The sequence below is a fragment of the Uranotaenia lowii genome, chromosome 3 (assembly GCF_029784155.1).
Source record: "Uranotaenia lowii strain MFRU-FL chromosome 3, ASM2978415v1, whole genome shotgun sequence".
Taxonomy (NCBI): Eukaryota; Metazoa; Arthropoda; class Insecta; order Diptera; family Culicidae; genus Uranotaenia; species Uranotaenia lowii.
In genome coordinates this window covers 97544262-97570943 of record NC_073693.1, presented here as the reverse complement: position 1 = coordinate 97570943, position 26682 = coordinate 97544262, and the positions used below count along the sequence as shown (strand labels likewise).

General features: G+C 37.6%; 1 protein-coding gene across 1 annotated transcript; it reads right to left on the bottom strand.

Moving 5' to 3' along the window:
* Positions 1-814: 814 nt before the first annotated feature.
* Positions 815-26278, bottom strand: LOC129756199 (O-acyltransferase like protein-like). Its single transcript, XM_055753003.1, has 13 exons — positions 26042-26278; positions 25105-25280; positions 24725-24868; positions 14260-14425; positions 14072-14203; positions 13786-13982; positions 13393-13731; positions 2677-2756; positions 2272-2385; positions 1971-2121; positions 1551-1898; positions 1349-1484; positions 815-1150 (listed from the first exon to the last, which is right to left on the bottom strand). Exons 1-13 carry the CDS (start codon positions 26142-26144, stop codon positions 972-974), a joined length of 2265 nt encoding a protein of 754 aa, XP_055608978.1. The 5' UTR covers positions 26145-26278; the 3' UTR covers positions 815-971.
* Positions 26279-26682: the final 404 nt, after the last annotated feature.

The following is a 26682-nucleotide window of genomic DNA, read 5'->3' as shown; positions in this document are numbered from 1 at the left end:
TAAATTTTAGTACCTAGTATGATTAAACTAATGTTAAAACCCCTGAGCTGGGGGGGCCGGGGCAATTGCCCCGGCATTACGTCATTACGGAATTTTGAATATCCGCTTCAGATACAACACTTCGGATACTCCTTCTGACTATTCTCATAAAATTTTGAACCATTTTGGAGATGAATGTTCTGAAATGGCTGACGTTACATAGCTTAAAGGTACATTTGCACTTACCGCGGTACTGTCGTTTGCACTTGCCCCTCTGTGTGGGTTGACAAGATTGAACATTATTTTCAAAACATTCAGGGTGTACTAAAAAATTATCATTTATTTTTCAGCTTTCACTAAAATATCAATCTGAAACACTCACCTTCCAACGAAAAATCGGATTTATATGCAATTTTTTTTGTAGCCTGAATATGCAAAATAAAAACACAATTTTCATGTCTAGTACGTTCTTGAATTCGTTTGTAATAAAACAGTGGAGTGTTTTTAGTGAATAATTAAAAAAAAAGTTTAGTTTATTTATGTCGTTTTGTTTGTTTGGGCCTAAGCAACAGTTAATTAAATAAAAATTTTTCAATGTTTTGATACAGAGAAAAAGTTGAACGTTTGCCCTTGCCTCGAGTTTGCACTTGCCTCGGTGTACCTTAACACAATAATTTTCGGCCTAAAACCTATCACAAGTAAAAATGAAGGCGAATTATATGAGAAGATTTTATTAAATAACCGGCTTGAACCTTAACATATCTTAATTAAAAACTAACTTTTATAAATATTCAATAACAATCTATTTTCTATCAATGTGATTCCCAATCGATGGATGAATTTCCAATTTCATTTGATTTCTTAACCTATCTGAAAATTATTTGTTAGCATCTTATTGCACATTTCATACAGTTACAGCCTTTGGTTTTGTCCACCATAACCTTCGTTCTATCAATATCCTACACGCCTCAGCAGAAACCATCATCTCACCGTCACATGCGACTTCGCGTCGTTTGCATTATTGGCGTCGGCATCGCTATAGTCAGCGTCGAGGTTACCCGCTCACCCATCCGTTGCAGTCTTTTGTCATCATTGAGGCTCGTTTCCAATGCAGCAGGCTGAGGCATTTCAGCAGTCTGATTCACCACACCTGGCGGTGCGCGTAAATCGCCTGAAAGTATGCAGCGTTAGAGTCAACTATGAATTCAAATCTAGAGTGGTGTGTTTTAGCAATCGTTTGAACTTGAAAACTATCAAGTGGGCCTTTTGCAACAAACTTGAACTTGCACTAGAGCGTTTGGCAAAATTAGAGGTGTTAAAAATAACGCCTCATTTGTGACATCTGGCAGTGAAAGTTAAGGTCACTTACCGCTAATCGTATCAGCGCGCCTTTTGGCTCCACCAAAAAGCTGTTTGAAGATGATATCACAGGGCTTTTCCACCATCAAGTACGCTAATAAGGAAACGATGTAACTGGCTAGAGTAACGCCACAGAAGATCATCAGCTGCAGAAAAATCCCAACAATTAGAACTACAATGTAAGAAGATTTTTTTCAAGGAATTATACTCACAATCATCCCGGTTGATGCCCGCATCGCTTCTTGATGGTTTCCGTAAACTGTCTTGAGGATGCTCATGTGTACCAAATAAAAGCCGAAACTTAACCTTCCCAGCACCCGGTAGAAGGCATTTTCAAAAAATTTTGAAGAACGCACCCGTCCAAAGAAAGAATCCTTCTCGGCACAGGTCATCAACACCAGACCCAATCCGTCCATGGTGGCCAGCACCAGTCGATGAAGCCCACCGTAAATTGACATCCAAAGGGAAGGTTTGCTGAAGTCGTAATAGTGGAATATCGGTGCCGGAAGACTGAACATCACCGCTAGTGGCAGGATAATTACTTGCAGGAGCTTGTAAATCTTTTCGGGAGAAGAAATCAGAATTCATATGCAACTTATAGGTAAGTGTCTATTTTGTGTACGTGTACTCACTTTCGACTTTGCCAACAGCAAGTCATCCTTTTGCATTTTGTTGTAAATAAAGCCGGCAATCATTCCTCCAAAGTAAAATATGCAATGTCCCTCCGAGGATTGGTAAGTTTTCACAAACCATCTGTCGTACCACAGTTGAAAAGCGTTGCCCCTGTTGGAGAAACAAATGCATTAGACCTTTAAAAATTGAATCCTTACCTTAATAGAATAATCAGGTTAAATTCCATTGGTTTTCAAATTTGGAATTTCTGAAGATCAAAAATCCGATTGCCAATGTTTGATAATTCGTTTAAATTCGCACTTGTTAGTTAGCAGCATCATCGCGTCAACCTCATTGTAATACATGTTCAAAATCGGAAGACTGGCTCCAAGAGTGATCAAAACAATTGAAGCCTTCAATATTTGTTTCGGGAATCTGGAAGATAGGAATTCGTTAGTTTATATTTTCAGCAAGACAAGTTTTATGAGTTAGAACTACTTAAGTTTTATTAATTGATATTATTCACCGTGATTTATGTTTTGAAATTAATTTTTACGGCCTTATTGGTGAATGTTATGTTCTCATAGTGAGAAGATTTCAAGAATTGAAAATTAAAGATGGATAGAAGAAGATAAGAAGGAAATTACAGGTGTTGAAAATGAGCGGGTAGACATTTGAAAATACTTAAGTGGCAACTAAATATTCGAAATACATATACATACTTACTTCCAAAGGAACATCAACACTGTTAGTCCAACAATGAACAACTGAAAATCAGCAGCCAGGTACCAGGTGTGGATAAGACACTAGAATTGAAAGTAAATATTTATTTATATCAATAAATTTAAATGGAGGATTTAAAAATTAGAGAAAATCCTCATTAATGAAGTGTTAATAAAAAATCTACCCTAATATTTTTAAGTTTCCGAAAATGAATATTTCATGTTTAACAATTGACATAACATTTTAAGAGTGAAGTTGGTCACTTCAAAAGTTAGTCGGGAAAATCGCAATTTAAATTTTGTGCAGAATGACTTGAAAATGCATGAAATGTCGAGATCTAGGTTGTTTTTTCAGCAGATTTGTACGGAAAATGAATCAAAACTTGTGAGCCATTTGAATGATTATAAAGTAACTTATTCTATATTTTCACTAAGATGGTTCACAGTTTTTCATCTGAATAGTTTTTAGTCCTGCAAGTATTTAAAAATTCTAGGATAAAACTTGTAAAACAAAAGAGATTAAAAGAGGCTCTCAAAGGGATATAAGTTGTAGTTTTTGTTCGATAAAAAAGTAAGAAAAAAAAATATAAAAATCAACACCAGTTAAAAATTAAGATACGGAGAATCGATTGAAAATCTTAAAATGACAAAAATGACAAAAATGACAAAAATGACAAAAATGACAAAAATGACAAAAATGACAAAAATGACAAAAATGACAAAAATGACAAAAATGACAAAAATGACAAAAATGACAAAAATGACAAAAATGACAAAAATGACAAAAATGACAAAAATGACAAAAATGACAAAAATGACAAAAATGACAAAAATGACAAAAATGACAAAAATGACAAAAATGACAAAAATGACAAAAATGACAAAAATGACAAAAATGACAAAAATGACAAAAATGACAAAAATGACAAAAATGACAAAAATGACAAAAATGACAAAAATGACAAAAATGACAAAAATGACAAAAATGACAAAAATGACAAAAATGACAAAAATGACAAAAATGACAAAAATGACAAAAATGACAAAAATGACAAAAATGACAAAAATGACAAAAATGACAAAAATGACAAAAATGACAAAAATGACAAAAATGACAAAAATGACAAAAATGATAAAAATGACGAAAATGACAAAAATGACAAAAATGACAAAAATGACAAAAATGACAAAAATGACAAAAATGACAAAAATGACAAAAATGACAAAAATGACAAAAATGACAAAAATGACAAAAATGACAAAAATGACAAAAATGACAAAAATGACAAAAATGACAAAAATTTCAAAAATTTCAAAAATGACAAAAATGACAAAAATGACAAAAATGACAAAAATGACAAAAATGACAAAAATGACAAAAATGACAAAATTTGTTGTAAATATTGAAAGCACCAAGCAAATACTAATTTAATTATCGTTGCGCATTAAAATTTAGCTTTATAAGGCTATGATCATTTAGTATCCGGGCAGTTACAAACGTGTGTATTTTAAAAACCAATCGTTTGATCGAAAAACTTTCTATGGAAGAAATGAAGGCATTTTATATAAAAATATAGAAAAAAATATTTATCAATGATTTCATGAAAAACTCTTACTTTTTCAAAAAATCTCTTTTTTATCTTTGCACACTTTTTTCAGTCATGTATTTATTTTTACCACAGAAGCAAAACCTTTGCAAAATCATGATATTTTACTTAAAATCACCTGGAAAAAGATATTGGAATCTGGTTGGAACCTTTTCATGAGTAGGCATCTCGAAGAATTTGATCTCTTAAATCCGATTTTAACATAGATTTTTTTCGCCATCTGAACACATCTGTCACATTACATATAAACCGGATGCACAGATTGCGATCTTTGGAACTGACCATTATTAGTTATTTACTTGGTGTCTACTAGTCAGGCAACACTTTTTGCCTGCCGGAAATGGATTTTTTGCATTATATAAGGAGTCTGCATTCAGTTATCCCCAATAACCAAAGACTTTATACCATATTTAAGATCAAGAGTTGCACTCCGATGGTTGGTTTGAACTTCGTGTGGATCCTAGAGTGGCTCGTAATACTTATTAGCCATTTGGTCCGAAAGAAAATCAGAAAAAATCAACAGTTTATGAGCTTTCAAGTCAACAATGAAGAATTTTCGAGGCGCAAAATGCGTAAAAGGAGCGAATTTGTGCAAAATTATTTTAACCATGTCTTTTTGCATCGTAAATATCTCAAACACACGATAACTAAAAAATCTATCAAAAATAGGGAAGATAGTCCTTTTCATAACCAACACAACGCTACTAAAGTGTCGCATATCCGAGCTTTAGTAACGTAGCTATCACCGAAATAAAGTTCCCGGATACTAAATGATCATAGCCTTAGTTGCTACTTCGAATAAATTTTCGAGCTTTTCATAGGTAAAAAATCATGAACGATTCAAAAAAGATTATTTGAAGTAATAAAATTAGGTTAAACGTTTAAAAAATTTAAAACGCAAGTTTTATGGTTTCAAATTTTAAGCCTTGAATATTTTGTAGCCTTCAATTGAATAATGGGTCCTAAAAATGATTTAAGATTTTTTTTTTAATTTAAAATAGTTGGACTCCAAAATTTGGTAAATCAATTAGAATATTAAAACAAAATAAGAAGATTAAAAAGATACGTTTCTAGTTTTGATAATATGGAGTTGAAAAGATAAAAAATGAATCAGTTTTTTTTATAGAAATCAGTCATTGATAACTGATGCTAAAGCTAACACTTGGAAAATATCCTCTGACTGTACTGATGAAATTTTGAAAAAATATTTTGTTTCACTCATCAAATTTGTTGAAACCTGCGTTTGTTTTTTTTTGCTTCAAAAATATCTTAAATTCCATTTGGTTGAAATGGAGTAACGTGAACAAATAGAAGACTGCTTTAACTTTATTCGCCGAAACCATATCTACTTGCGATCTTGGGGAATGTTGATGATTGCTTAAACAAATTATTAAATGATTTTTACAAATTCTCAAAAGTTGTTTCAAACACAAAAACCATAGACAAAAACCCAATTGCATATTTGGATTCAGGGCACCAACATTTTTCCAAATTAGCTCTTAAATTCTAAGCACCTCAGAAAAATGGTTAACTGAATTTCAAATCGAAATCTACAATAGAAAATTTCAATTCGTGAACGTAATGAACAGCCGTTAAATGATATGCCATACTATGACATTGTCATAGGCCTAAGAAGTGATTTATGACAAAATTCCGCCGGGGGCGAGCCGATTTTATGACATTTTTGTTAACTCTTTTTTTTAAACACATTTCCCGGTAAATTCATTTCTTGTGCTGAAAATTTCCATGAGGGGGGATTTAACCTAGGGTTGCCAAAATTCACTGACCTACACTGAAAAAAATTAAACTTTATTTTCAATTTCAAATCATGGATTCAACACTAAACATCTTTTGAATACGTCTTTTTCTCAAAATAAGCTTCTATTTTTAAGACTTTACTTAAGACAATACTAAATTGCCCCACAGTGCATGTTCAACCAATGCAATGTAAATAACCTTGGCATGAAGAATATATTATTCAAGTTGCTTCCAAATGATTATAGATCTTCACATATATGTAGATCTTAATCGACAGAATCTTAGTTAAATTGCCTTTTATACACAAGCTTTTTAGACTCAGTTGTCCAAAGTATACAATAATGGAAGTTTTCTTGAGTTTTATATTTTTTAAACAAATTTGAAATACATTTCCTATGGCACTAAGGTTTTTTTTTATGCCCTGTACATGTAGGACTTGAAATATTCCTTTCAAATATAGTGTCAATTTGAAAAACCCGTTGAAAATAACTGTATTTATGGCAAAAAACATGTAAATACAAGTCATGTAAGAAACACTGAGCAAAATCAATCCTCGTTATAAAAAAACCTTGGTGTACTTTCTATGAATAACTTTGGCTGATGGTATATGTATAATAGGGATGAATCATCCTACAGGATGAAAATCCCAGGAAAAAAAAAAAAAAAAAAAAAAAAGTATATGTATAAGTTTGACAATACAATTAAGCTTTCTTAAGAGTTTCTAAATGTCCCGCTTTTTTCGGCTGAGTCCCGCTTTTTTGTCATTAAATGTCCCGCTTTTTTCTGAAAGTATCTGGCAAGCCTAGTTTAACCCCTAAACAATCACCCCCCCCCCCCCACCCCCTTATGTTCACACGGCCTTGGTCAGGGTCGACTATTTCATTTCACATATACAAAAAGTCGAACCATGATTTGAACTTAAAGTTCCTGATTTGGTTAAATCATTGGGACACGGGGATTGGGACGGTCAATTGAGTTCTGATTTCAATATTTATATCAAAGGACAAAAAAAGGGGGTCTTCCATATTAACTGTTAAATCAGTTTCTGCAACAATTACGTGAGTTTGTATCGCATCAAAACGAAAATTCATATACGGGGTTTTTTGGCACGGTAAATTTATTCTTGATTTTAAATTTAGTAGCTCATTCGTCTCGTAGCACTCGTCGAGTAGAGTCGTTGTTTTGGGCATCTCGAACTTCGTTAGCAGTGTGTGAGAAAACGTGTCCGTTAATTTCGGGTATAGATACCGTCCGGGCGGTTACCGGTAATATCTGGTGTGTTGTGCCGTGTGGTAACAAAGGACTTTAGTTTTCCTGCCATTTGTTAAGGCAGATGAATTAAAAATCACCCCACTAGGTGAAAAAAGTGTGGTGATCGCGTGGTGAATGCAGTGCTTTTTTTCAATTTTGCCAACAAAGAAGAATATCACCACGAGGCCGACTGCCATTGTTTGGCAAAAAACGGCCTTCCCATCTCTAAACGGGGTCGTTCTTGTCTAATGACGATAACAATCAGAGGTCGAGGCAGCCATCTTCATCCATCGAAGGAAGACCACGTGGCTGGGACAATAGCTGAACACTGGATCAAATAAAAAACTATTAAAGTGCTTGAATAGTTCGTAAGTCTTTTTTTTTCACATTTTCACTTTTTCTTCTTCTCTTTTTTTCCCTTAAATTATTTTAATCGTTCAGCTTCGCTTATATTTTTAACGCGGAGCACATTTATTGTGTCTCTGCTGAGAAAATATGAGCGAAGGCGGGGGGTCAGACCCACCACTTGCAGATGGTAAAAGGACCATCTGCCAAGATAAGGAGCGTATGGAGGATTCAGCTGAAGCTGGTCCTTCGAATGCTCGTGACTCTCCGGCAGTTGATCAATCTTCACCATCTGCAGCTGCAGAGAAGACAACCCGACTCCGAACCTATCCGGAAAACACAACCTCTTCTGGGCCTTGGGTGGTTTTTATCCGGCCCAAAGCGAATGGCAAAAGCCTTAATTTGGTACAGATCACCAAAGATCTGGCGAGGTGGCCCTCCGTTACCAGTGTTGTAAAGGTACGTCCGAACAAATTGCGCGTTGTTGTGGCCGACCGGAAGGCCGCAAACGGAATTCTTGCCAGTAATTTTTTTAATTTAGAGTATCAGCTCTATATTCCATCTCGAGACGTAGAGATCGAGGGTGTGATCACCGAATCGAGTTTGGAGGCTGAATACGTTAAGTCTCACGGCGTAGGTAAGTTCAAGAGCCTTGATTCGACTTCGGTCAGAATCTTGGATTGTCGCCAACTCAAGACTGCCTCTGCGTTGATGGCGTTACAAAGTATTTGCCTTCAGCCTCGATTCGGGTTACATTCGCGGGAACAGCCCTCCCTCATTACATCTTGATTGATGGAATCTTAAGGCTTCCAGTACGCCTTTATGTGCCTCGCCCAATGCAATGCAAGAATTGCATCAAGTTGGGGCACACTGCTTCGCATTGCTGCAACAAGAAGCGATGCTTGCATTGTGGGGAGAATCATGGTGAAGGAGCATGCTCAGCAGTAGAACAGAAATGTGTCTATTGCGGGGGCTCACCCCATGATATCTCTTCTTGCGAGGCATTTCAGGCAAGTTGGGATAAGCAGAGGCGCTCTTTAAAAGAGCGTTCTAAACGTTCTTATGCCGCCATATTAAAGAGCGCCTCTCCGCCGACCCAAGCTCAATCTGGTAACATTTTTTCAGTGCTGCCAGTTGACAATGAAGAATCAGACACGGCTGATGAAGTCCAATCTAGCTTCATTACAGGAGGCTCTCGGAAGCGTGCAAAGGCGCCTTCCATCAAAATACCATCCAAAATTCCTACGATCATCTCTCCAAACAGGATTGAGAAAACTTCGGCTATCTCTGTCAAAGAAAAACAAGTTCCTCCGGGCTTCCGGGGTAGTGTACCACCACAGGAAAAATCAACATCGGCGGAAACATCGCAAACCCAAATCCCTAACGTAATTTTACCAGAATCATCCACCCAATCTGGGCTTTTCAATTTGACCGACATTCTCAATGGAATTTTTAATTGTTTTAATATAGCGGAGTCCATCAGAAGCATTGTCACAACAATGCTTCCTGTAGTAAAGACATTTTTGAAGCAATTGATGCAAACTTGGCCCCTCCTTTCAGTGTTTGTATCTCTCGATGGCTAATTTAAGCCGAGAGGTCGGAGACATCACTGTTCTACAGTGGAATTGTCGTAGTCTTATTCCTAAATTGGATTCATTAAATTATTTACTTCATAAAACTAATTGTGATATTTTTGCGCTGTCCGAAACTTGGCTTTCTTCTCATTCTAACATCTCATTCCACGATTTTAATATTATTCGCCTGGATCGTGACGATTCATATGGAGGGGTGCTTTTGGGGATCAATAAGCACCACCCTTTTTATAGAATTCACCTTCCTTTATCGGGCGGAATTGAAGCTGTTGCTTGTCATACTACTATAAGAGGTAAGGACTTATGTGTTGTCAGTTTGTACTGGCCTCAGAGAGTAGCAGTGGATCGAAATCACCTAGAGAACCTGTGCTCAGTGCTCCCTGAGCCAAGGTTGATCCTGGGTGACTTCAATTCACATGGAACTGTCTGGGGAGAACAAATTGACGATAGTCGTTCTACTCTTATCTATGGCATTTGCGACAGTTTCAATTTAACAGTTTTGAACACGGGTGAAAAAACACGGGTACCTAAACCTCCTGCAAGACAAAGTGCAATTGACCTCTCACTCTGCTCAAATTCACTATCATTTGATTGCCAGTGGAAGGTGGTCCATGATCCTAATGGTAGTGATCATTTGCCTATCGAAATTACTATCACCAATGGGGTCAGCTCTTCAAACACAATAAATATGACATATGACCTTACAAGACACATCGACTGGAAAAAGTACTCGGACGAAATAATAACAGCCATCGATTCTATGAACGTTTTACCTCCATTAGAGGAGTACCACTTTCTTTCACGCTTGATATATGAAAGTGCACTTTGTGCTCAAACAAAGCCCATCCCAGACTCAGCTGTTCCTAGAAGGCCTCCTAATCCATGGTGGGACCAGCAGTGTTCCAAGCTTTATAAGGACAAATCGAAAGCATTCAAAGATTTTCGAAAACATGGAACTCTCGTCCTTTTTGAAGCTTATGTTTCCCTTGAAAATCAATTCAAAAAGTTGATGAAGGGGAAGAAAAAAGCGTATTGGAGGAATTTTGTGGGTGGTTTATCACGGGAAACATCCTTGAGTACCTTGTGGAGAGTGGCACGAAGCATGCGTAATCGATCATCTACGAATGAAAGTGAGGAATATTCACATAGATGGATATTTAACTTCGCACGAAAAGTCTGCCCAGATTCTACACCTGTGCAAAAAATAATCCGGAATGTGCCGCCAGATAGATGTGATCTCGATTCTAGCTTTTCGATGGTCGAATTCTCACTTGCTCTCCTCTCTTGCAACAATTCAGCCCCGGGAATTGATCAAATAAAATTTAACTTGTTGAAAAACCTTCCGGATGCCGCCAAATTTCGCTTGTTAAATTTATTTAATCAATTCTTGGAGTATAACATTGTTCCTCAAGAGTGGAGACAAGTTAGAGTCATAGCTATCCAAAAGCCCGGAAAACCAGCGTCCGATGCGAATTCGTACCGTCCAATAGCGATGTTGTCTTGTATACGCAAATTGATGGAGAAAATGATTTTGTTTCGTTTGGATAAATGGGTAGAAACAAATGGTCTCCTTTCAGATACTCAATTTGGGTTTCGAAGGGGCAAAGGGACAAACGATTGTCTTGCTTTGCTGTCTTCAGAGATTCAAATGGCGTACGCAAAACGTGAGCAAATGGCTTCAGTGTTTCTGGACATAAAGGGAGCTTTTGATGCAGTCTCAATAGAGGTGTTGTCAGACAAGTTGCACTCCCGGGGTCTGCCGCCTCTATTGAACAACATCTTATACAGCTTGCTTTGTGAGAAACATTTGAACTTTGCTCACGGAGATATTGCAGTAAGAAGAACCTCTTACATGGGCCTCCCGCAGGGTTCATGTTTGAGTCCACTTTTGTACAACTTTTACGTAAGTGACATCGACAGTTGTCTCTCTGAAGGCTGCACTCTAAGACAACTTGCAGATGACGGCGTGGTGTCTGTCACAGGATCTACTGAGTCTCATCTTCACAGACCTTTGCAAGATACTTTAGACAGATTGTCTTCCTGGGCTTTGGGACTTGGGATTGAGTTTTCTCCTCAGAAAACGGAGATGGTTGTTTTCTCAAAGAAACATAGACCAGCTCAACCTAAGCTTCAACTCCTAGGCAGAACGATCACTCAATCGAGGTGTTTCAAGTATCTTGGGGTTTGGTTTGATTCCAAGTGTACCTGGAGAGCCCACATTGAGTATCTGAAAGGAAAATGCCAACAAAGAATCAATTTTCTTCGATCAATCACTGGCACCTGGTGGGGAGCCCATCCAGAAGATCTTTTAAAATTGTATCGAACAACCATTCTCTCAGTTATGGAATATGGTAGTTTCTGCTTCCAGTCAGCTGCCAAAACTCACCTCATCAAACTCGAGCGTATCCAATATCGTTGTCTCCGCATTGCTTTGGGTTGTATGCCTTCAACTCATAACATGAGTCTAGAAGTTTTGGCAGGCATTCTCCCTTTAAAAGATCGATTCAATTTGCTATCTCTTCGGTTCCTTATCAGGTGTGAGGTCATGAACCCATTGGTGATTGTAAATTTTGAAAAGCTGCTTGAGCAAAATCTTCAAACCAGATTTATGTCTATATACCACGTTTTCATGTCAATGCAGGTAAACCCTTCTTCGTATTCTCCAACTCGTGTTTGTAGCCCAGACTACGATCATTCTTCTGTCCAGTTTGATTTGTCTATGCAGCAGGAAATTCGTGGAATTCCGGATCCGCATCGTCCACTTTTGATTCCAAGAATTTTCGAAGCTAAATATAGACACGTCGATGCTGATAAAATGTACTTTACCGATGGATCACTTATAGAGGATTCAACAGGATTTGGGGTGTTCAACGAAATGTTTAGCGCCTCTTACAGTCTCCAGTCACCATGTTCTGTGTACATCGCAGAGATAGCTGCAATTCATTGCGCTCTAGATAGCATCGCCACTCGTCCTGTGGAACACTACTATATTATAACTGATAGTCTAAGCTCTATTGAAGCAATCCGCTCCATAAGACCAGGAAAATTCACGCCGTACTTCATCGAAAAGATACGCCTTATATTGACTACTTTATCAAGACGTTGCTATTCCATCACCTTTGTCTGGGTCCCCTCACATTGCTCGATAGTAGGCAATGAGAGGGCAGATTCCCTTGCAAAGGTGGGTGCGATGGAAGGCAACATTTACCAGCGTGAAATCGTATTCAACGAATTTTACTTCCTGGCTCGAAGAAACTCTCTTGTCAACTGGCAGCGCAAATGGTACGAGGATGAGAAGGGTCGGTGGCTCCACTCGATTATCCCAAAGGTAAGCCTTAAGCCCTGGTTTAATAGATTGAACCTGAGTCGGAATTTTATTCGTATATTTTCCCGTCTCATGTCCAATCATTATTCCTTGAATGCGGTACTCTATCGTATAAATATTGCTGGCAGCAATTTATGCGGTTGTGGCCTAGGTTACCATGACATCGAGCATATTGTTTGGTCGTGTGAGGACCACCTTGTCGCCAGAGCGAATTTCATAGATTCCCTTCGGGCCCGAGGAAAGCCACCCAACGTTCCAGTAAGGGATGTGTTAGCTGTGATGGACTTGGACTATATGTTTGAAATATATCTTTTCCTTAAAACTATTGATCTTCGTCTATAATCCTTTTTATTTTCATATTTCCCTATCTATCTTCTTTTACTTCCAAAAGTGAACTAGATATAAGCACACAATTGTAATCAAACACAACGAGTTTGGCTCCTTAAAGCCTAAAGGTATGAGCCGTTTCAAATAAAGAATTTACAAAAAAAAAAAAAAAATTTAGTAGCAAACGACAGAAAAAGTGATCGAACATATAATGTGTCCCACATTTTTGCAATGATTGCTCAACAAGTCATTCGAAAATGCGTCTGGAAAATGCCTGACAATTGACATTCATTCTAACTGTTCATGACATATTCTAAATTGAAAGCGAAACGGAGTTCGTATGGGATCAGCTAGTTACGTTTAAAAAAAGAATGTTCGGTTTCGATTGTTTTGGTAACCATGAAATGAACGTCACAAAAATTTGTGCATAGGCCCTTGTACCGTTACAATTGTGAATGTTTCATAATGTTGCCAATTCGATTTGAACAAGTCTAGAAGAAGTAACAATACTAAACCTGCTCTTCCGGTCGATAGTAGTTGTTGATCAGCAGCATATTTCCCCACCACTTCTCCCGGCAAATCGTCCGCTCCATGGGCATGATCCTGTAGGCCGAGGGACTTTGCTGCACCCGATCATAGATAGACACCGTGTACAACATCAGCAGGGCGTATACCGGAATTGATCTCAGGTACCGATTGAAGATGGCCATCCAAAAGGGCTTCCAATTGAAGCTTTTGCTTTCGATGAATTTTTGAAATTGTACCGCCAGCAGCAAACCACTGAGTGTCAGAAAGACGTCCACCTGGTATGGGATTATGGTGCCGAAAATTTGGAATCCCGGTCTAGAAAGAAGCTGTGGAAATCGGTTAAGAAAAGGTCAATAGGAGGAAGTCATTCTTCAACGAACCCTCTCCAGTATATCCGGTCTTTGGGTGGTGGTCATCCCCAGTCCAATGACCACGTGACTAAGGGTGATTGCGGCCAGGATCCAAACCCGTACCCCGTCCAAAAATCGGAGGTCCTCCTGCAACGGATCTTGTGTCAGCTTGATTGTCAACCGGTTCAAATTTCTTCGCATCGAAAAAGCAGTCAGCAAAGTGGAGCCTTGAAGGTTTTGTGGCAAATAAGAAGTGAGAAGCAAATTAAGATAATCAAATGGAAGTTCCATCGAAGCAAAACTTCTCGTTAGTTACCTTTGTCCCGCAAAGGTGTTCGATAGTGATTTAAAACGTTCTCTTTGGCTAATCTTGAGTCGTACACGGTAGACGCAACGGTTAGGGTGACCAGCACCAGTAGAACCGAATAGAATACAATGTCTAAGGTATCTGAAAGATAAAATTGGTTTTCAGATAATTATTTTCAGATAATCATTTAGACTCACCATTGGGTCGGTTTGGAGATAAACTATCGGTGCAGTGTTCAATCTCGGAGTAAACTGATAGGTTGTGCAAATCGATGGATCGTTTGTTGAGGCACATGTTGACCAAGTTGCCGTACTGAGCCCGGTACTGGTGAATATTTGGTAGCAGCCAATCGTTGATTATATACTGTAAAATTGGTAGGATTAGATAAGTAGTAATAGAATAGTTTTGTCATATTTTTTTGTCTATAACAGTCTCTTAAATTAATTTTTTTTTAGATGTTTGCCTTATTATCTTTAACAAATTACATATTATAATACCTCAGAAGCTTTAAAAATAAACTGAAAATACGAAATTAACGTTAACGTATTTCATTTTTTTTCTAACTTTTACAGTAAGTAGACGAGGAGAGCTCAGTGAAGTGTAGTGACTCTCGTTATCTTTGTTTGTTTTTAAACGAATACAAACACATACAGGATCTCAATGAAACATGATGTTTCCTCGAAGAGATTCCTTTTTTCTTAACTCTAAGCGTACATCTTTCGAGGATATGATTGGCTAGCATCTTACAAATGCTAAAACCACCAACCCACCGAAAGTGTACTATGTATGCCGTGACCGGGATTCGATCTCATACCCCCTGGCTTAGAGAATTGCCCCTGGCGGCGGCAATTAAACAAAATAAAAACGCTTACATGGCATTCAATAGGCAAATGACCGAGTCAAGTTTGACAGGTTCGTCACTTTGTATTGATGTCTTCTGTTTATTAGACTGTGTCAAAAAGAAGTTGGCTTCATGTCATGCTTCGCTCCATTGCACTTTGGACTTTGCACTTTACATTGCACACGTAGCTTAATATCCAGTGAATTTTAAAAGAGTATTGGGGGGAGGGGTTGCTGGCTGAAATTGAAGCGGTAGTCAAGGACATGAAATCCAACAAAGCGCCTGGAATCGATTGCATTCCTTCTGAAATGCTCAAAGCCGACCCTGCCTTGTCAGCACAAATGTTGCACCGTTTTTTCGCTGACATCTGGGATACTGCAACATTCCCGGCCGACTGGATGCAGGGTATCCTTGTAAAGGTCCCGAAGAAAGGAGACCTGACCGAGTGCGGTAGCTGGCGTGGCATAACTTTGATCTGTACAACTCTCAAAGTACTCTGCAAAGTGATCCTGAACAGGATCCAGGAGAAAATCGACGCTACACTCAGACAGCAACAAGCTGGATTCCGATCAGGACGAACATGTGTGGACCACATTACAACGCTACGAATTATACTGGAACAAATCAACGAATTCCAGGACTCTCTTCTGCTGGTGTTCGAAATAGCATTCGACCGACTGAACCACGAAAACATCTGAGCTACTCTAAGGCGACGAGGGGTCCCAGAGAAACAAGTCCATCTCATCTAAGCATAATACCAGGCATTTTCGTGCAAGATCTTGCACGACGGTGTGTTGTCCGAACCAATCCCGGTAACTGCTGGAGTGAGGCAAGGATGTATCTTATCACCGCTACTTTTTCTAATCGTAATGGATGAGATTGTTTATTGTTTATTGTTTATTTCTTAATCGATCGGACCAGAGGTCTAAATGGATGTGATGAGAAAAGCACTCGTTCATTCGTTAAATTAAAATTGAGTTCACTACATGCATTGTTGAACACTGCACACATGGAACGAATAGGCTCATTCTGACCGTAGAGTGTTCGATGAAATCCTAGCCGGAGAAATTCTCGCGTTCTCAGTTGTCTAGGCACCACGTTAAAGTCGACTCTCGCAAGAATGTTTGGCGCATCGATGTCACCGAGCAGACATTTTCCAACAAACGTCGCCTTCATGTAGGGGGAAGTGTTCCTAAATGCGCATGTTGGGTGATATGCGCATACAGCCGATAGACGATATGGCTAGAGATTCATCATATCTAATCAGTGCAGTTTGAGGGTAATACGCTTTTAACACATGGCATTGAAAAAGTAAATTGTTATATAAAGTCGAAAAAATTTAAAAATTCAAACAAGATTTTTGTCAGTTTTGTTATAATATATGGAACTTTAATTATTATGCGTACAGGTTCTGTGAACAAAAATTTTAATGGTTTTTCGTTCTTATTCATCTGGAAATCGAAAATTCAACAAATTGAAGCTTTGGCAATGTTGTAGATGATAAGATATTGGAATAAGAGACAGGTTCTGAATGCCCATATCAAGGCAGGTTAAATGCCTATATCAAGAAAAATAGATTAGTCTTATAAATTTTTTACTTTCTATCATTTAAACATTAAATCTACGCTCAAATTATACTCAAATTATATTATACTTTATACTGACCCGATAAAAATACAATACGAACAAAATATTACCCATATGGCATACTTAACTATGTTTCATGCAAAAGAACTAGTGATGTAAAACATTTCACCAAAATTTCAGCCTTGACGTATGCTTAGCATTCGTTTCTACCATTTTCAATTAAATTATTTCAAAATATTGCAAGTGTAAATGAAATATAGCTTAAAACATAAATATACGTCGGTTTCGGAAATCGGCTATTTTGACTTCTTTTATTATAACATTATTTTCACAAAAACTGTTAGAGATTTTAACAGAAAAATTGCTCTTACGTATAGAAAACAGATGTCCGCTCATGCGCATATAGTTTTCAGACTCCTATCTATTGGAATATGGGAGAAAATGAGTGCTTTCCTTAATATGCGCATATAGCCCGCCTCTCCCCTATTCACGTCGGTTAGCGAGGGTATCCAGATCCAACCAGGAGCATCGCTGTGAATACGTAGGAGATTCTTCTGGGACTGGCCAGGGGCAAATACGGAGTGCTGAGCGAGTAAACTTGGATTGTACGGATTCGATTCTTCTGACCCAGGTGTCACGGCTAGGGCACCAGACGACTGCTGCAGATTCCAGATGCGAGCGAATTAATGCACAATATAGAGTTCCTAGACACTGTGGATTTGTGAATTCCCTAGTGCATGGTTCGCAAAATAAATCCCAAAGTCCTATTCCCTTTGGCAACGACGTAATTCAGTTGATTTTCAAATGTTATTTTGGAATCCAACAGTACACCTAGATCCTTCACAACAGAAACTCGTTCAAGAGTGGAATCTTGGAGAGTGTTATTCCAAGACAGCGGATTCTTTTTCCGAGTAAAACTGTTTACCTTGCATTTCGCCACACTGATCGTTAAGCAATTCAAATTACACCACTCCAGAAATTTACTCAACATTTGCTGTAATTCCAAACAGTCGCTGTAGCTTTCAATTTTCCGATAAATTTTCAAGTCATCAGCATACAACATCCTACACTCGGATGGAAGAGCGTATGTTACATCGTTGTAATAAGTGCTGAAAAGAAGAGGTCCGACGTTGCTGCCTTGTGGTACTCCTGAGTTATTCTGGAACACATAAGACTCAGCATTTACTAGCCGAGATTCTGACTAGATCGATCGACTGTGCACCGAACCTAGGATTGCTGTGGAATCCTTCAACAATGGAGCAACTAAACGACCTTGACCTGGCAGACGATATTGTTTTGCTCGCCCAAAAACAACAAAACATGCAGAGCAAACTCGACGACCTCACCGAAAGCTCCAAGGCAGCATGTCTCAAAATCAATGTTGGAAAGATCAAGTCGATGGAAGTCAACCCAGAAAATCGTTTCAATTTCGTGGTAGCTGGACAACAGGTTGAGAAAGTGGAGGGCTTCCAGTATCTTGGTAGCCAGATAACGCCTGATGGTTGTACCAGGAAAGACATCGAAAGCCGGATCAGAAAAGCCTGGTTTGCGTTTGCGAGTCTCCGAAACATCTGGCGCTTCACCAGATTTCTCTACGCACTAAAATCCGAATCTTCAACTCAAATGTCAAATCCGTATTGTTGTACGAGTGTGAAACTTGGTGCACATATGCGGTGACAAAGCGAAAACCGCAAGTTTTTGTGAATCGCTGCCTGCGGAACATCATCCGCGCTTGGTGGCCTAGCAATTGGATCTCAAACGTGGAACTTCATCGTCGGTGTCATCAAAAGACGCTAGATGGATTTGGCACACGCTGCGAAAAGATGAAAACGAGATTTGCAGAGAGGCGCTTGATTGGAATCCAGATGGGCATCGAAGAAGAGGCAGGCCCAAAAGCTCGTGGCGGCGAAGTCTAGCCGCTGAAATCCGCACAGTTGACGAGAACCTTGGCTGGCAGCAAGTGAAGACGCTGGCTCCGGATCGCCAGCAGTGGAGATCTTTTATCTCAGCCCTATGCGTTGGTCAATCGGCGGCGGACCCTTAGGTAGGTAAGTCTCGAACAAAATGTCTCAAAATACCATACAAACTTCAGGCCCGTTGAGTGACCCCTTCCCGTGATCCGATCTGGCCCAAATTTGGCATGAGATCTTGTACTAGGCCAAGGATCAATTTTAGCCTGCAGCGCATAACTTTTTCAAAAGTCGGTCATTTGGGGCACTCCATTACACATTATTTATCAAGTTTCACCTTCATTGAAGTTTTCATTTTTCCACTATCATCAATTTAAAATGCGTTTTTAGTTTAACATGCTGACTCGGGATGCACAGACCTCTGAAACCCCAAAACGTCGCATAAGATTTCCGTAGGTACTAAGATGCTATTTTCCTAACTTTGTGACTTAAGTGACGCTTTTTGGCATTCTTTTGGGGTAATTGAGTAACTTGATAGACTGCAAGTGACAGTGCTATACTGCAAGTGACATCTCCAGGGTAACAGCAAAACAACTAGCAAACCACGTGTAGAAGAGTTTATTCGTTCCCTACAAAAACAAACAAATTCTTTTTCCGCAAACGATCAACTGATACTAATAGCGTTTTCGCTTTCTCCACTGGCACGGGGGAGAATTTTTTCTTAATAAACATACAAAATCGTCACCCGGAACGATGCGTATATATATGGTTTCTACATTCACCTTCATGCTCACCTCCAACACTGACAACTTATAAGGGTCGCAACCGCCTGCTTGAGGGTTAAAACTTTCAGCACGTATCTGGGCCGGACCAATGAGGGTTATTTTATCTAAAAACCTGGCAAAATCCGGACTTTTGATTAAAAATTGTCGACCAAAAATCCGAGCAATATTCGGGAAAATTTGGTTAAGACCCAGGAAATACTCAACATAAATCAAGAAAAAAAAACTTGAAAAAAATATTATTCAAACTTGGACAACACCGGGCAGCCTGGAAACCTTATATTACATGCATAGATACATGTACCTACATAGATCTGATACGATATGAAAAATTTTAACCAAACTCATCACTATTTGATAGTTTATGATTTAAAAAGAAAATACCTCAATTTTTAAATTAAAAATTAACACAAAACAACAGTTATTTTGGTTGCTGACAGGTATTGCAGACTTCCCATTTTATTTGTTGATTTAAATCATGAGTCAATGAGTCTGTAAATTGAAATTTCATAAAATTGATTAGATGAAAATTAATGTTGAAAAACATGAGAAAAACCTTGTCAGCCGGTAAGAATTGAACCTACATCTTGCGCCTCTCCAAGGTCCATGTATTTACATTCTACTACAGGAGACAACCCTGACTTATGAAAGTTATACTGGTCGCGATTCTTAGGGTTACATTTTTTGCATATCTTGAGAACTTATCAAGCAAATCGAACCAAATGTGGCATAGAATGATATTTGAAAACGAGAAATGTTTTTCGAGAGAAATATGATTACTTGAGTCACACCCCTTCTTTCAGAGAGTAGAAATTAAAAGGGAAGGGGCTCCTGTGCAAATTGGTGGTATAGCTTTAGAACATTCGAAAAAATGAAATCAAATTTGGGAGAAGGTATTTGGGAACCAGGTGGAGGTGGATTTATCGGTACAAGATTCTATGCCGGACCGGCATTAACAAGCTTTCTAATAACTGGCATTGTCCTCCCAGCGCAACCGCATTGCATATGTCTGAAAGAAACCAATAAAACACATCCCATATCCTATCAGAAGATAAAGCTGGAAAGAATCAATCAGCCAGCAAGGATATTGTCGAATGATGTACCGAGCACTGTATGTGTATGAAAACCGGCATTAGAAAACCGACGACAAAAAACAACCAGCCAGGATGAGCTGTACGTGCGTAGGGAAGAGGAAGGCTAAATGCGCATATTAAGAAAAGTACTCATTTTCTCCAATATTGCAACAGATAGGAGTCTAAAAACTATATACATATGAGCGGATATCTGTTCATATACGTTAGAGCCATTTTTCTGTTGAAATCTCTTACAGTTTTTGTAAAAATAATATTGTGATAAAAATAGTCAACATAGCCGATTTCCGAAACCGGCGGACTAAATGCGCATATTTATATTTCGAGCTGTATTTCATTTAAACTTGCAATTTTTTGATATTATTTAATCGAAAATGGTAGAAACGGATGTTAAGCATACGTCAAGGCTGAGATTTTGGTGCAATCTTAGACATCACTAGATATTTTGCATGAAACATAGTTAGGTATGCCGTATGGCTATATTTTATGGTAATATTTTGATTATTCATATCATATTTTTATAGGATCAGTATTAGGCTCTTCTTTTTTCACTGTAAGCATGGTTGGTCCGCACTTCTCAAATCAGACAGTGTGCTGTGTAAATCGGACCGTTATCTTTTACGATTTGTAGAGCACCACACTTTCTTCCGAAATGCTCTACACTCGTTTCCGAGTACAACCGAAGCCGAGTGCCGAGCAAAACCGGTGCCCCAATAGCAACGCCACTGTGTGAGAAGGAGAAATCCCGAAACACACAACTGAAGTGCAATTTTTTCCTTCTCTTCCTACCACAGTAGGCAAACAAACAGCACGAAACGATATTGCTTCTTCTTCTTTCCTTTCTTGTTGGGAACGAACCAAACCTACTGAGTTGCTTTAGCGCTGCTCCCCTACACTTAATGTGATGATTTTTTCTCTTGCTCTCACCCTGGCGAAGCCTTCTCTGCTCCTAGATTGGGTGTGCGCCTGGCGTCTTAACAGAGCAGGGCAAGTGTTTCAGAACGAAAAGTTGGAATGGACAACCATGACTGTAAGATTGTGATTTTAGCGTAGATTTAATGTTTCAATGATTAAAAGTAAAAAATTTATAAGACTATTCTATTTTTTTCTTGATATAGGCATTTAACCTGCCTGATATGGGCATTAAAAACGTGTCTCTTATTCCAATATCTCATCATTTACAACTTTGCCAAAAGCTTCAATTTGTTGAATTTCCGATTTCCAGACGAATAAGAAAGAAAAACCATTACCATTTTTGTTTTCAGATTCTGTAAGCACGATAATTAAAGTTGAATATATTCTAACAAAACTGACAAAATCTTGTTTGAATATTTTTTTTTACTTTATATCAATGCATCTTTTTCAAGCCATGTGTCAAAAGCGTATTACCCTCAAACTACACTGATTAGGTATGTTGAATCATCATTTATAACTTTGTCAAAAGCTTCAATTTGTTGAATTTCCAATTTTCAAACAAATAAGAAAGAAAACCCATTAAAATTTTTGTTTTCAGATTCTGTAAGCACGATAAGTAAAGTTGAATATATTTTAACCAAACTGACAAAATCTTGTTTGAATTTTTAATTTTTTCTAATCGACTTTATATCAGAATGCATTTTTCATGCCATGTGTCAAACGCGTATTACCCTCAAACAGGGCCGTAGGAAGAACCGACTCATGGGAGGGAGGGGTGGGTTTTGGTGACTGATTTTTACCAATGATTTTTTGATCAACAATGCACGAATACAAACAAATTTTAAATATATTATGTTTGTAGCTATATGATTAATGATTTTGAAGTACTTTTACATTAACAGTTTTCGTATAAAATCGTGACATAAGAAAATTGGTCCTTCAACAAAAAGGTGAACTTGATTCGCTTTCATAGATGGTTAAAATTTTTGAATTTGTTTATGAGTCTTTTAGGACATACTTTATCGATATGAGCATAAAATGAGTTTTTAGGAGAGCCTTCCATTTAAAACAAAAAACTTATACTCAAATCAAACAAGCCCGATCTTCCAAACTATTTTACAAATTCAAAGATTTTGAACTTCGATGAAAATAAATCTTATTAAAAAAAAGTGAAAGATAAAAATCATCAGATTTTCGGATCAAATTTGCTTGGGGAAAACTTCAACCAAATTGATGATTTTAGTTTGAAATTTGGCTTTAAAAAAAAACTTGAATAACAGCAAATATTTTTCATAAAGAATAAATTCTCTTATAAAAATCCTGTTGATGATTTTTTTTTATATTTGTATTCTTCGCTTAAAACAAAAAAGTGAAATTCTACATTTTATTTGTGATTTTCAGCTGAATTGTGTTTAGATCTAATTTTGATTAAAAATTTGAAATCTGGAAATTGAATTGACAAGCAATTTTAAGTTCATGATCTCTTGAATTCCTCAACCTTTTATGTTGATTATAAAATTTATTTACAAGCTTAAACTTTTTCTGAATTTGAATCTGAATTCTGAATCTGATTTCTGAATCTGAGTTCAAAAATTGCGCTTTAAATCTGTATCTGAATTTCCATACGATTTCTGAAATGTACAAAAAATACAATTTCCGAATCTTATACCAGATCAGAATTTTATGGCCAAGAGCCCTAATTCATGAATCTATTAATTAAATTCTGTTGTTCAGGTTTGATCTAAATTCACTATTTCAATTATTTATTTTAAATCTGTATTGTGAATCTGAATTGAAATATGAATTTCAAATGATCTGAATCTAAGTTATCAATTTTGGATTGTCATATCCAAGCTTTCAATGTTTTAATTTTGTGTAGAATAAAGTTTAAGAACTCTTTTTTTCATATTCGGAATTGCATATGATCTCGAAAAACATGATTCAAATTTGATATGAAATGCAAAACAAAATTTAAACCAGGACTTCGAAGCAGCTTTTCATTTCTTATGATTATTCGAATTCGAAAATCAAAAATCCTGAACTGGATACAGAATCCGAAATTTCAAAATATGAATACAATTTTGGTGATGGGATTTATGGAATCAAAACCTCCGAAATAGGTTTTATTAAATTTAAAATTTAATATTCAGACCTGAATTTCTATTAACATATTAGAAAATTTTTAAAAAGGGTAGCAGAATTTTGAACTTGGGATGGGTTTTTAAGGTTTGGGCATAAGTTTTTAGTCTGGATTGTTACTCTTGATTAACCCTTTTATCATTATTTGATTCTGAATTTAAAATTTTGAGTGTAGAGTATAATACCTTGCTTGCTTTTTTGGATCTTCATGGGGGGTTTTAACCCCCAAACCACCCCCCCCCCCGTTCCTACGGCCATGCCCTCAAACTACATTGATTAGGTATGTTGAATCTCCAGCAGCCATATCTTCAATGGGCTGTACGCGCATATTACCCAATATGCGCACTCCCCCCTATGTAAACCGGCCGGCAATAGAAAACAGATTCTAGTTTACCATTAGCCACCTCCCAACTCCCCACCCCCGAAACGACAGCCAATGCAGTGAGTTTTTTTTGGTAATCGGCGGTGGCAGAGAGACTATGACCATGAACTTTCGTTTGCTGAACGACTCAGATGGTGCACTGGGTACGATATCGGGCTGGCAAGCCGAGATGAGATGTTGCAGTGAGTTCGATTCTTGCTATATATTTTTTGGGATGAATTATCCAATAGAATCCTATTAAATGTTTGTCTTGTATCGCTTGAATGTTGTTTTCAAGCACCATTTAGCTTGGGAGCTCGAGTCTTTACGCCGGTAGTGTTTTTGTTATCATATTATCTTTGGTTAAGATTGCCAGAGTGCCCGGCTTTGTGAGAGTTTGCCCGGATATTCAATACAAAATTTTGGTACAGTCCAGCCCGGCCCGGTTTCCTAGATTTCATTGAAAGAAGTCCGGATTTTGCCTGGATTTATTCACTTTATTTGGCAAATCAAACAACAACAAAAATTCTGTAGTAATTTTTTGAGTAACTGTTATAAAAATAATCATTGGAATTTTTTGGAATTCTAAAATATGATTAAAAATCTGCCGTTAAGTTTTGATGAAATTTTTTAGCAATATTTTCTAGATTTTTTCTTGAAATAATTTTTGATCAAATTTGCTCGTATATTGCCTGGATACTTGGTCGTATATTTTGAAATCAAATACCCGGATTGTGCCAGGTTTATATATAAAAGTGTCCTGATTTGTCCGAACTGGTAACGTGCTGAAAAAGTTCTTACAACCTTATCTTTGGTACAGTACACTTTTCAGCGCATTTTCGACACAGAGTTTTCCTAAGTTAGCATTTAATTTTTGCTACTTCTTCTATGGGTGTATATTTTAAATGCACAAAACTTCGTCTTTTTAACGGTTATTATTGAATAGCAGTTCTCTCAGTTTACCGTATTAATCATTATTTATGTCTCAAAAGTCTTAAAAACTAACGGTTGAATTTCAGTATGAATTCATACTTACCCTATGACTTATATTAAACTTTGGTTGTAGATAAAGCTGTTGTTGCTTACTGGTGAGCATTTCAATTTCTTCTTTACACCGATCCAAACAAATTCCCCGTGTCAACACATCATGATGATATTGGAACGCATGACGAGAATATTGCTGAAAAAATAATTTACAAACATCACTGCCGAATCAAAACAAATCACTCAACCGCAGATTTCACTTTCATAACACCGTTCGGTTTTCCTATTTTCCAAAGCAGCGCAAGGAAAACCGAAAAACCGGCGTCATTCACGGAACTTATTAGATTGGTTCTAGCTTTTGAGAGATCTTCTTCTAGACCAAAAGTGCCGAAATCGAGAACCTCGAAGTCGGATTTATGCTAGTTAATTTACTTGAATTAGGCGCCATTTCTGTGATCGCTCGTCAGGCTTGACTACACTTTTGACCACACAGAACAACCTCTGGGGGGCTCCGGACTGGATCGGATCCGAAGGTTTCCGCGCGGGCCTCAGACAATCTTCGATGCTCTCGTACTGATAAAGCGCCGGCATCAGCCAATATTCACTCACTGGAGCAATTCACATCACGGAAGCCCAACGACACCCAAATTAAGCCGGGAAAGGGACGAGAGAGAGAGAGAAAAAAAAGACGTAACACAAATCGATTAGAAACTATAAGAAGAGCACTGAATTTGAATCAGAAGCCGGAAACTTTATAATTGAAACTATATCTAATTTGAGCTGGCACTTTGAAGCTCATTAGGAATTAATAAGCTCATTTCAAAACTACAACAGCTGAGCTGGGTTTCAGTAGGTAATTGGAACAATGTAAACAGATTTGTATTTTGAATCACAATTTTTGGTATTATATTAGTTTTCAAATTTTAACTCTATGATTTTCTAGATAATTTACTACTCAATTCAATATATTACTTTATTTTGCACTTGAATTTTTTAGTTCCGGTTTTTCGTTCTGTGTTGGATTTTCAAATAGAAATTCAAACAAAAATTTTTAAATTTTAATAACCAACTGTGTAATTGTGGCGTCAAATTTTGAAAACTGAAATCTGCGATTTGAATCATCTATATAGTTCAGTTCTATTTCCTTTGTGCGAATTTCAAATTCTATATTATTTCCCTTATTCATGGAGTTGTATTTTTATTAGCTGATATGAGGTTAATATTGTTTCCAAGAATTCCTTGCTATTGTTGAAATTGCGTGCAGCTAGAATTATAACTTCTGATTTTTTACGACAGTTTTTTTTCTGAATTAACACTGTTCCGGCTTCAGATTAATATTCTTTTCACAGATTTTTATCAAATCACGCACTGTTATAGCGAGCAGGAATATCCAGGCTGGAAACATTGCTGCCGAAGCTGAAAACCACAACAAACGCCACCAAAACTGTCAGCTGGAAGATTTTCGATTCCATGGTGACAAAGTTGTTACATTTCAAGATCAGCACGCCACGCACCACGCGAACGAACGACCGAATCAACCGTGTTGTGATTTAGCAAATCACGCGAGAACTTGTACCCGTGCGCGCAAACTGTTTTGGCGCACTTTTTCGAGCAACGGTCAAACGAATACTGAACCTAGCCCTGGCCGGCAGACTGAGAGAAGTTGCTGCAATCGTGATCTCGAGCATCCGGGGAGACCCGCGCAACTGGACAGCAGCATATTGGGCGGGATTAAAATCGAAAAACCCATTCAGCGACCGAACAATCGGCAGGTGAGTCAATCGATTAGATGCACTCGGTTAATTAAATGCACTACTCGAAAACTTTTGGAGGCTCGTTTGTTTATCAGGCAGATTATTCAATTCGAGCAGTTGAAACGCGTTTTCTCTCGTTTGCTTACTATTTTTACTATAATGTGATTTTCAGGAAGCTACTCAGAGCATTAAGTTAAAGTCAGTATTACATAGAATGTATTCATAGAATGATAGGTATTTAATAGGTATAATCCGT

Bases quoted from the DNA above. Each gene is read 5' to 3' on its own strand.
- LOC129756199 (XM_055753003.1), bottom strand. From the start codon at position 26,144: ATGGAATCGAAAATCTTCCAGCTGACAGTTTTGGTGGCGTTTGTTGTG. The intron at 1,485-1,550 runs GTGAGTATAATT...ATTTTTCTGCAG, and splicing joins GGGCATCAACCGGGATGATT to CTGATGATCTTCTGTGGCGT. The intron at 1,151-1,348 runs GTAAGTGACCTT...GCATACTTTCAG, and splicing joins GCGCGCTGATACGATTAGCG to GCGATTTACGCGCACCGCCA.